This window comes from Carcharhinus amblyrhynchos, chromosome 17 (assembly GCF_965287045.1).
Source record: "Carcharhinus amblyrhynchos chromosome 17, sCarAmb.v2.hapA, whole genome shotgun sequence".
In the NCBI taxonomy this organism is placed as follows: domain Eukaryota; kingdom Metazoa; phylum Chordata; class Chondrichthyes; order Carcharhiniformes; family Carcharhinidae; genus Carcharhinus; species Carcharhinus amblyrhynchos.
The window spans coordinates 39,716,880-39,729,096 of record NC_137340.1 but is presented as its reverse complement, the minus strand read 5'-3'; the positions used below and the strand labels follow the sequence as shown (position 1 = coordinate 39,729,096).

Here is a 12,217-nt window from a genome sequence, read left to right as displayed (position 1 = left end):
GAATAAATGGCATAATGATGCACTCTGTCGCTTATAGGATGCTAGAGACAGCGCCACGTAATTTACATTCTAAGGTTCTCAAAGTAGCTCCTGCCATTGTGTATTCAGCTAATGAGAATATAGGATATCGATACGAGTATAGAAAAGGCTGATCTGTCAATGATTCATGCACCAAAGTATATTTCCCCCATCTCCAGCTATATTAAGGGTGCCTGATACAAAACAATGTAGTTTCCTAGCATATGTTCTCCGTCTGCAAAGTTACAGAAGTCCGACTGGGATTCTTTGACCCCAAACCAAAATGCAGAAACAAATTGTGCAATGCCAGTAGTTCTAAAGGGGCTTTCTTCACCAGCTGTCAGGACTCATTGGGCCATACCCACAACCTCTACCCCAAACCACCCACCCATCTCCCCACAGTGGCACTACTCAAATTAGCCAGGACAAAAGTAAAGCTTACCACATAGTATAGACCTCCATTTATAAAAGCAAGGCTTATAAGGAGAAAAAAATGGACAAATATCACACAGCCCTAGTGCCAAACAACCTACCCAGCAGGCTCCTCAATACTTGAGCTCTTTAAGGATATTAAACCACTAGGATTCAATTTTGTCGTAGGATCAGAAGCAATTTAGGTAGCCCCCTGTGCCACCTTGCATCCCTGACATAACAAGGATATAGGAGGATCAAATCTGTGTCTGAGTAATTAAAGGAATGCATTGAGGGATGCATTCCTTTCTAAACTAATAGATGTGCAGTTCTGGTCGCCTCACTATAGGAAGGACGTGGAAGCTATTGAAAGGGTGCAGAGGAGATTTACAAGGATGTTGCCTGGATTGGGAGGCATACCTTATGAAGATAGGTTGAGGGAGCTGGGACTCTTCTCCCTGGAGAGACGAAGGTTGAGAGGCGACCTGATAGAGGTTTATAAGATGTTGAGAGGAATAGATAGGGTGGATTCTCAGAGGCTATTTCCCAGGGCTGAAATGGTCGCTACGAGAGGACACAGATTTAAGGTGCAGGGAAGCAAGTACAGAGGAGATGTTAGGGGTAAGTTTTTCACTCAGAGGGTGGTGAGTGAATGGAATCGGCTGCCGTCGGTGGTGGTGGAGGTGAACTCGCTGGGGCCTTTTAAAAGACTTCTGGATGAGTATATGGGATCTATTGGGATTGGGGGTTATAGATAGGTCTATGGCTTAGTAGATATAGAAGTGATCGGCGCAACTAGTGGGCCAAAGGGCCTCTTTGTGCTGTAGTGTTCTATGTCCCTGGTTTTCAAAGGTAGCAGCCAAAATTCACTCCACTACTCATATACTTGATTGTCCCTGTCAACATGATAAATTACACTCCTATTCTGATTTTGTAATAAAATCCAAGATTATTAATGAATTGCAGATTATAACTCCAAATTATTGCTATCCATGGAATTTAGAGAGGCCAAAACCTTAATAGGATTGTGGTACAGCCTCAAGGATTCATCAGCTGTCACCCTTAAGGTAGCAGGATAAAGCAGGACAATCTGCATTCGGATGGCTTTCAAATAATTTCCAGCCTCATCTAAACCTCCATGACCAAAGCTATCAAAACACATGATTACCAGCCAGAGGCAAGCCACAAACACAGGATATGACATGGCCCTTCAAGATTAATGCAGCCGGCTTTTGTGTTGAGATTAAGAAAATGTGGTAGCCAGTTCTGAAATTCAGCTAGGAGCTTGCCCTCACCTCCTTCTGGAAAGCCGGTCACAGGGACATTCCTCCTCTGGTCCCAGCTCCCCAGATCAATTTGACATTCCATGTGGCTGATTTTCCAAGGATTAAAAGTGGGCCTCAACTGCGAAAGCCGTGTTCTCGACAATAAGAATTATTTCCTTCGCTGCATCAAGCTTCTTATCAGTACTCTGCAGTTCAAAATCTGAGCATTGAAAGTCTGTGCCAAAATGCTGAGTTTGTCTTCTATGACCCTAATCATATTGGCAATCATCATTGACATCGCCTTTGTCACAGGTCAAGAGCCCGCTCAGTGACCAAATCACCACATTGTGGGCTTAGCTCCATCTGGGCTGACTCTGACTACTTTCCATCGAGGATTTTCACGACTTGGCACTTTGTCCCAAAACTTAATCAGAAATTTTCCAGGGACATAATCTTGGAGTGAAAACTCCATTTCGGTATTTATGGGCTGTGCATCAGGATAAATGAAAGGATTAAAAGATAAGTAGTGCTAGAGCTCAAGTACACAGCTGTTCCTATGTTCAAATCATGTGACCCCCTTGAGGTGGCCTTTTAGTGATCATGCATGACATGCTAATGCATGCAAAATGGCTTCCCGAGTGTTTGTTGGGTCAACCTGCCTTTAAAATTCCAAGAACTTTTCCTGCAGTTTGTCCCAATTGTCAAAAAACTGATTTTTGGCCTCGCACCAAACAGTTCCCTTGCCCGTCACATTTCCAGTTGCTAGTGGTACCAGAAAATTCCACCCTATATATTCTTCCCAAATTGTACTCTGTCCCCGGTGTTGCTTAATCATTGTCTAATTAGCTTAGCTCACTTGGTATTGAAGATCGGTATTAACTTTGTAAAATTAGGCTCTAAGAATTTGGCTTGCAATGAATCATTTTGAGTTTGCCAATTTTCAAACGGGAAATTTAAAATGATCAACAGCTGTATAGAGTAAGAAAGTTTAAATTCTAGCCTTTGTGTTTCAACTGTGCACATTTATACATGAGTATTTGATCCAAGTGCAAAAAATGAACTAAGATTGTGTGTGAATGCATGTATACTAAGTTAACCAAAGTTTTCTTTAGAAAACAAAGACAAAGCCTTGATCATTGTCAAGTTCTCTAATATTAAGGGTGCTATACTAAAAATATTGCTTAGAATTAGTTCTATGTATCAAACATGAATGTTAAAATTTTAATTTCAAATTTGCAATTATTTTGGGTTGAGTCCAAGTTATAATTAAAAGTCAATATAGAGTACCTATTGGTCACGTGATTGTAAATTTTAACTCTTTCACTCCATTCTTAAAGTTACAAAGCCATTGCTTAGAATGGACCAAACAAACACAAATCCATTCCTTGTTTTCTCCAGAAACCAAATTCAAATTAAATCCGATTCATGACCTCCACAAGAGAAACAAACAACATCCAAGTTGATAAGACAAGGCATTGTACCCCACTTTGGGCTCAATCCGACACTTGATCTTAGCCAATAAAAATGATTCCTTGCCTCAGCTCCCCTTGTTGAATGAATTTGTGTGGTAAAACTTTTAAGTAAAAGGTTTGTCAGATGTTAGTTATCGCTTGAGCTGAAGCCACTTGATGATAAAAGCCAAAGTTTGATGGCAAAAATGCATCAAAGATGCAAGGTTTTAAAAATTAGGCTGTGTTTGACGCTTATTCAAGTATGAGTACATTACATACTGGACACAACATCAGCGTACTGATACATGCATAAACATTTTTCATGTTCTCATTACTCTCCCTAAGATAACTTTCTCTGTATAAATATTTAGTCTAAAAATCCAACAGATTATCAATTTGAAAATTATTGTTCTATTAAATGTTTTTCACTTTGGACTGTTTAGTAGTTTTTTTGACCATTGCTTTAGAATAAATTTAATGAATGAAGTGAGCATGTACTTTAAGCAATGCTAACTATTTTTATACAACTTGTTTAACCATAACCATTTTTTTAAAGGAGCATGTTACTTCTTAATTTCTACGATTTTTAAACTATTATTTTACTTTACTGTGTTAAGCTAACCTGCATCTATGACTGCCTTGATGTTTGCCATTTTATTAGTTCGTATCCGTAATAACAAATCCTATACCCTGTGTTTAGGTGGTTCAGATTAGAGTCAAAACCAGGAAAGAAGTCAAAAGAAAGAGGCGCAATCCAGGTTTCAATCCAGTTCATGCGAAACAATATGACTGCAAGTATGTTTGATCTTTCCATGAAGGATAAAACGAGGTCCCCTTTTGCCAAACTGAAAGACAAAATGAAGGGAAGGAAAAATGAAGCTACTTTTTCTGACCATTCATCTGCAATCATTCCAAGTACAACTTCTGCTAACCCTGATCAAGAAGCATTGGAGATAGATAAACAACTCAAATCAAAGCCAAAAAGAGCCTTTCTCTTGGGACCACAAAGGCTATCATCTGCCCAGTCAATGTCAGATTTACCTGGTCCCCGTCCATCGCTGGGAAAAATTAAATCCAATACCATAGGCCATGTAGTCTACAAACCTCCTTCAGTTCTGGCTCACTCCAGTGAAGAAAGGGGTAAGTCTGCTCACAAAGAGCCAAGCATGCTGATTTTGTTTTTAATGCATATTTCAATTCACTTAATAAATAGCTGAAACAAACTTGCTTCCTAAAGTGGCCACTTTTTCAAGGTTTGGCTTTTACAAACTTTTGTCTTGCTTGTACATTATTGAAATGACATCAGTCATAAGTAGAAAAATGAAAACAAAGTAAATTAAATACAAAATGACTGCATAAATTGTGGAATGTGCAACATCATGAAACTGTTTACTTGTGGTCAGCTGTCTTTTTATGTATAGTTTTTGAACTGATTAAAATTGAAACCTTTGACTTTCATTGGATTTAAGCTCCTGTCTCCTGATGTGGCCATTTTACTTTATTGAACTAAAATGTTGCATAAATACATAGAATCTATTTTTGGATTGAATGATTTTAACTGACATATGTCTGCTGTATACATCTGTTGTATTTCAGAGCACCAAAACAATACCAATGCCTGCTGTTTAAGTGTAAAAAGTGGGTTTAATGAGATGGGGCCAGTGTAACCAAATGAAAATCAGGCACTTGACCAAGGAAGGAAATAGGAGAAAGATGTGTGTGTAAAACAGCATTAAGGGAAACAGTGAGTTAGAGGTTAGTGGTTGTAGTACCCACGAAGATTACAGATGGGGACAACTGGGATTTTAACTCTGGCATGGGGATTTTCATTTGTGGGCAGGGAGTAATGATAGATCATCTAGAACTGGTGTGTTGGGTGAGAGTATCTTGATGTGTGATTAAAATATGCACATCAGTGTTTCTGAATTAGCTGAAGTTCACAGAGTAAGAGAGCATTAGAGTAAACTTTCTACAGTTGAGGTCAGAGGCAGATTTGCAGAAGTGGAGAAGGCAGATGTGATGGAGCTGTAAGCACAAGACGTTTGTGAATGAGAAGATGTAGGATGAGAAACCCTGCTGAAGCATGAAAACACATGACGTGTTGAGATTATGGATGGTTGTTCGGTCCATAGCTGTAGCCAGGCTGAGGTTGAATTCTGCAGTGACAGTAAAGAGTTTGTTCGGATCTGAAGATGGCAACTTCAGTCTTCCAATTGTTTAGCTGGAGGAACTTGCAAGTACTCTTTTAAATAGAATGTTGAAAAAGCAGTCTTGTAGTATAGAAACAGCTGAGAAATTGAGAGATTACAGCTGGGTGAAATGTACATGCTCTCCAATGTCTCCAGTAGACAGCGTGTTCTTGAGAAAGGTGGGTCCAAGGATAAATTATTTGTTTTTCTTGCCTTTTGTCACATACTCTGATCTTATGCAGTAATTAAAGATTACAGATACTTGGCTTACTGGATCATAAGTATTCAAGCCTACTTAACTTATTGTGTAAAATATTCCTTAAAATAAATTACATCTCTGAGGATATTTAAGGATGGATATAAAAGTAATGAGCAAGTTGCAATGTAGATTCACTAACATGTTACCATAGCAGATGGATTAAACAAATAATAGGGATGCATAAAGAGAGATGTTCTCCCTTTATGTAGGATTATGATAGGACAAGTAGTAATGGATGTTTCTGTTGGTCAGCAAGATTGTAAGGAGGGATCAGTTGTTTCCTACAGGTGATGGTTAGAGTGTGAGTATTCAACCTCAAACTTTTTGAAATAACTTCGTAGAGAGCTTTTAAAAAAGCATTAGATAGTTGCCTTATCCAATTAAATGGTATGAATTATAGTGGGATTAGATTTGGGTGACTCATAAAGGAGGCTACTTGGACTAGTTTCTCTGCTGCAACATTTTTTTATTTTTATCTCCAATAATTGGAATGTTTGCTATTAACTGAAACTTTCCTCTTGGTCTGACTAAACTTCTAACTAGGGAGGAAAGTGCAGTTTGAACTTATGAATAAACATTTTTTTCAACAACTTGTATTAATGTCGTAAAATAACCCCCAGAACATTGTCAAATAAATTTGACGCCGAGCCAGATAAGGAGATATTAAGCAGTAGGTTTTAAGGAGCCTCATAAAAGAAGAAAGGGAGATAGAGAGGCCCTCCTTAAACCTGAGTTTATGACCTAAGCCAGTGATGCCACAGCTACCAATGTGGGGTGATTTTAAAATGGAGATGTGCAAGAAGACTAAGTTGGAGGATCATAATTTTGGGGCTGGAGGATGTTACTGAGATAAGAAGGAGTAATGCTGTGCAGGAATTTGGAAAAGGATGAGGATCTTAAATAGAGGCGCGACTTAACCAGGATCCAGAGTAGGTCAAGAGGCTCAGTGGTGATGGGTAAACAGAATTTGGTATGAACAAAATTTTGGATGACCTCAAGTTTATAAGAGCATGGAAGTTGAGCGGTCAGCTAGGAGTAGGTTCAAGTAGTTGCATCTAGAGATACTGAAGGCATGAATGAGTGTTTCAGCAACAGATGAAGTAAGGCAGTCAACATTTAAATCCTGACATAAGAATTAGCACCTTAGAGCAGGGAAGGCTAAGAGGAGATATCATCTGTGGTTTCGGTACAATAAATAAAAAGAATCTGTTTCCAGTTGCTGAAGGGCCGATAACCAGAAGATTCAGATTTTTAAGATAATTAGCGAAACAACCAGAGACAACATAAGGAAACCTTTTTTTAATGCAGTGAATAGTTAGGATTGAAATGCACTGAAGGATAGTGGATACAGACTCAATAGTAGTCTTCAAAAGTGAATTGGATAAATACTTGGAGAAAAAAAAATCAAGGAAATAGGGAGAGAAAAGAATCGGCACAGACTTAATGGGCCAAATGGCCTCCTTTGTTATATTATTCTGTGGTTAAGTTAGTTTGGTTGAGGGAAAGAAGATTTTAAAATACAAATGCAATGTTTGAGAGGTTTGAACCTAGTTTATCATTCAATCATTTTCAGTGTCTTCCCACAGAAATCCAACAATAGGAGATATTAATTTGAAAAAGCTTTACCCTTTCCTCCCCATGACCCTTGCTTCCTAGCCTGTACTCGCTCTATGCTATGAATTGCTTGACGACGAATAAGCGGCATGATCAGCTCCAAACCTACATCATAACTGCTTTATAGCCATCCATGAGGAATTACAGAAGAATATCCTGGGAATAGCAGTCTTTCCTGTTTTCTTTTAAAAGAGATTCCTAACCTCTGTTTTCCAACTATCTGAATGGCAACGAAGTTAAGACTGGTAACTTGATGCATGGGAGAAGTTGGTTGAAAATGCCCCTTCATAACATGTTGTCGTACAGGATGGTAAAACACCAATGTATTATGCCATCATATGTTTTGAGTTTACAGTTACAAGAGGGAACTGATCTATTAAGTATGCCAAATAAACTATAACAGTATTAGCTCTGTATTTGAAACTTTGAAATTAATCTTGTTCTGATCTGAGGATCTTCAAATCAGATTTTTTTAAAAATACTTTTCTTTAAAATTAAGTCTTAGTGTCATCTGTGTGTCAGTTGGTAGCACTCTTGCCTTTGAGTCTCTAAGTTCTGGATTTAACAAATTCCAGTGCTTGAGTAGTGAAATCAAGTCCCTCACACCAGTACTATGTTAATAGTGTGCTGTCTTTTGGATAGGATGTTAAACTAAAATCCCATCTGCCTGCTTGGGTAAAAGATCCTATGCACTCTTAAGAACATAAGAACATAACAAATAGGAGCAGGAGTAGGCCATCTAGCCCTTCGAGCCTGCCCCGCCATTCAATAAGATCATGGCTGATCTGTCGTGGCTCAGTTCCACATTCCCACCCTCTCCCCATAACCCTTAATCCCCTCGCTTATCAAAAACCCATCAACCTGCATCTTAAGAATATTTAGCGAGGCAGCCTCCACCACCTCAACGGGCAGAGAATTCCAGAGATTCACCACCCTTTGAGTGAAGAAGTTCCTCCTCAACTCTGTTCTAAACCGCCCCCCCTTTATCTTGAGGCTGTGCCCCCTAGTCCTACTGTCCTTTCTGAGCGGGAAGAGTCTCTCCACCTCTATCCTATCCATCCCATTCATCATCTTATATGTCTCAATGAGATCTCCCCTCATTCTTCTAAACTCTAAGGAGTACAAGCCTAGTTTATTCAGCCTCTCCTCGTAGCTCAAGCCCCTCAACTCCGGTATCAGCCTAGTAAACCACCTCTGCACTCCCTCCAAGGCCAAAATATCCTTGCGTAAGTGCGGCGACCAAAACTGCACACAGTACTCCAGCTGCAGCCTCACCAGTGCCCTATACAGCCGCAGCAAGACCTCCCTACTTTTATATTCAATCCCTCTCGCTATGAAGGCCAGCATCCCATTTGCCTTCCTGACCACCTGCAGGCTGGGTTTTTGCGACACATGCACAAGGACCCCGAGGTCCCTCTGCACCGTCGCCTGCTGCAGTTTTTCGCCACGTAAGTAATAGTCTTTCCTACCATTATTCCTACCAAAGTGGACACCTCGCACTTGCCAACATTAAATTCCATTTGCCATTTCCTGGCCCATTCGCCCAGCCTATCTAGATCCTCTACATTATGATTTCCTCTACATTAGTAAGTCAAATTAGTAAGGCTGGGTAACCACTTGGCTGAATGTTTTTGTTTAGTCCATAGGTCTCACCTGACTTTCCAGTCAACTGTCCTGTTAATCGTCCACCTTGTTCCCATTCTTGACTTTTCTGCTTTTAGTCTGGTACAGTATTCCAATGACCCTCAACTTAAGCTCAAAGGGGTTTTATCTTTCGATTGGGCATTTTCACACAGCTGACTCACCAACTTTAAGGGCATTCAAATGATCATTGGATAGGCATATGGATAATATTGGAATAGTTTAGGTTAGAGGGTCATTAGATTGGTTCCACTGGTCGACGCTACATCGAGAAGAACATGGGAGTGACCCCAATTAAACCTGAATCAGTATCACAAAAACTGTTTATTTGGTCATTGTAACATTTACTGTTTGTGGAAGTTTGCTGTGTGCAAATTAGCTGCTGTGTTGCCGACAGTACCATATTGACTACGTTTGAAGAGTACTTCATTGGCTGAAATGCACTTTTGAGATGTCCAGTGGTTATAAAATGTGCTTAATAAATGCACATCATTTTTAACATTTGTTTTAAAGTTCAAAATCAGAGCTATTAAACTATTACATATTTTTTCTGTGTGTGTGTGTGTGTGTGTGTGTGTGTGTATATATAGTATATATCATTTGCATTTTCCACTTTTGGAAGATGTTCTTCAAGCTATTTCAGTAATTTGTGTTTTACTGATGCACAATTTAAATACCGTATAAATTAAGGCTTAGACTTAAGTATTTTCACCCAATTAACATTATTGCAGGAAATGACCCCCTCGCAAAATCACCTCACAGGAGATCACAAAGTATGGATACCTCCAAGGTGAACCAATTTGACCTAGTTTCTGTCACAAAGAATGGGAGTGATCCAACAAAGTCAACAGCTGATTCATTTTCAAAGGAAAGCGTGTATGTTCCACAAAAGGCTGCAACATTGCCAAGAAGCAGAAACCCTTTCGACAATAGCAGTGACACATGGTGGATCAAAGACACACATTTAGAAACCACAGCAAATTATAGACATCCAGAAATTAAAAGAGAGACCAAGAGAGACAAAGAGAAGGAGAAAATTAGCCTTTTTGCACGTGTGACTGGCAAGAAAGATGTCAGAAAACCTGAAAAGATTACCAACATGAAAGCAGAAGGTTTTAGTGATGCAAAGCCACCAAACCCGTTTTCTGGAAATTTTCACGGCAGTTTTGATTCCAAAAACCCATTTGCCTCAAACTACAGTGCAGCTGGTGTGTCCAGGTGAGTACATTTTTTTAAATTTATCTTTGCAAGCTTATGCATCCAACTATATGAATTAACTTTTGTGTGGCCTTAAATCTGAACAATAGTTGTCACAATAGAATAAAACTCCCTAAAGACCATCTGGTGTCAGATCTGCCACTAAATTTTATTCATATTTGAAGATGTATTGAATCATTCATTCACTATAAGAACCACTACTATTATGCTTTATATATTGTTAGCAAAGTTTAATTATGTAGAGTATGTATGTAAAGAATAACAATCTTTTGACTGCAGGTTATGTCAAAACCTGCAAGGACATTTTGAATTGGCTGGCCATGGATTCAGCTGAAAGACTCTCTGTTCCTTTAAAGCTTTTTGGCTTTGATGAATACAAAGATTTGCCAACTTGGCTAGAATAAATTTGCATTAGTCATCAAATTTGTTTTGACAATTTATGAACAAGTATAATATCTTTTCCACTTGTAATGATGTCTACATACACCCATCAAATACTTAAGTTAGCAGATCAAAAAAGTAGAACCATAATTGTTTATGGGCAACTGACTACTAAGATTAGATTTATGGGCGTTCTTAATTTAACATTTTTGTAGGTAGTTTTGAACTATATCATAAAGTCACAGGAGGTTCATTTAAAGTAAAAGTTAAATCCTAGTTCAAACTATTTGCACATCATAGATTTCCTGCAAAATTATATTTTTTTTGTTGTTTCCTTCCTCCATTTCAGTGGCATTCAAAGTATAAACTGAGAAACAGGTGTTAAATGTTATGCCATAATAATTACTCCAAGTTACAAAAACTAAAAGAGAAGACATGGTATACGGTGGAAGCAATTTAAATAGCACCAAAACTTGATTCTAATAGCATGTCAACAGTACTAGGAAGAGAAAAAGTTGTGGAGAGCTTAAAAGTTATTTCATTTTTAATTTGCTGGGAGAAAATTTGTAGCTTAGGAGCTACAAGAGAGTAAAATTTGGAGCAGCACAGACAAGTTCTGGCATTCAGGTTCAAAATTAAGAAGCCAAGTAGGAAAAGATGTCTGCTAGAATGTGTTTGCTCAGTGGATAAGACATAAAAAAAGTTATCAGGAAAGACCACTGAAGTGGACTTTGTGAATTCAAAAGTTAACTATATCCTGGCAGTGGATTTGGGGTCAACCACAAATCTCTTGCTGGATCGGGGGGGGAAAAAAATCAAGCCTTTCTCTCTTCCAGAAATAATAATGGTTTATGTATGGATATTCGCAAGTTTATATTGGCAGCTTATTGCAATGTTTCGATGTGCTTACAGTCATAGGTCTAACTATTTAAACAGCAAACATACACAATATATGTTTTGTGATGTCGCTTCTTCTCCCAGTACACTGGGATCAAAAGCTATGCCCCAATGCTGAAAATGTTATCCATTTTAATTACTAATATTCTCTGAAAAACACATTCATTTTCTTACTCTTAAAAAGCTGCAAATATGTGCATCACTAACTATTGAAAGATTTGAAAATACTGCAGGAATATTGCACAAGTACTGAAATTTCATTTACCTAATGTTGAACTCTGGATGCAGACTCCACAGGCAAATTTGAAATTATAAATAAACAATTCTGGCAAACTTAAAATACAAGACTTCTGCTTTGCAGTCGGTATAGTGAAATATTAAACGCAATCATCTTAAACCTAATTTGATCTTACACCCAGTGCACAAAGGGAAATCATCCAGAATGCACGCACATCAGTCTGAATTAAAAGCAGTATAAAAGCAAATTACTGCGGATGCTGGAATCTGAAACAAAAACAGAAAATGCAGCATAATCTCAGCAGGTCTGACAGCATCTGTGAGAGACAGTCATGCTAACGTTTCAAGTCTAGGTGACCCTTCAGCTCTGGCAAAGGTTCATCCAGACTCAGTATTGGCTGTATTCTCTCTCCACCAATGCTGTTGAACCTGCTGAGAATTTCTGGCAGTTTGTTTGTGTTGTAAATGCAGTCCAATTTCAATTTGTTGCACTTCAGACTTTTGTTGATTTTTGGGTTGAGATTTGCTTAATTTTCATGTACAAATTTGGAAGTATTTGCATGCTAACTAATGTATTGAATTGGCTGGACAGAAAGGAAAAAAAATTGACTTACAGCACTTGGAAATATGGTTTTA

The 12,217-nt window shown here is 38.4% G+C and overlaps 1 protein-coding gene across 2 annotated transcripts in view; it reads left to right on the top strand.

Annotated features, from left to right (window-relative positions):
- The window catches only part of rab11fip2 (RAB11 family interacting protein 2 (class I)), a 92,334-nt gene that overhangs the window by 54,793 nt on the left and 25,324 nt on the right, over positions 1–12,217 (top strand). For both annotated transcript variants that reach the window (XM_080205845.1, XM_080205846.1), the window contains exons 2-3: positions 3,846–4,285; positions 9,580–10,066. In XM_080205845.1, coding sequence (XP_080061971.1) covers positions 3,846–4,285; positions 9,580–10,066 — 927 coding nt within the window. The remainder of the gene's footprint in view (positions 1–3,845; positions 4,286–9,579; positions 10,067–12,217) is intronic.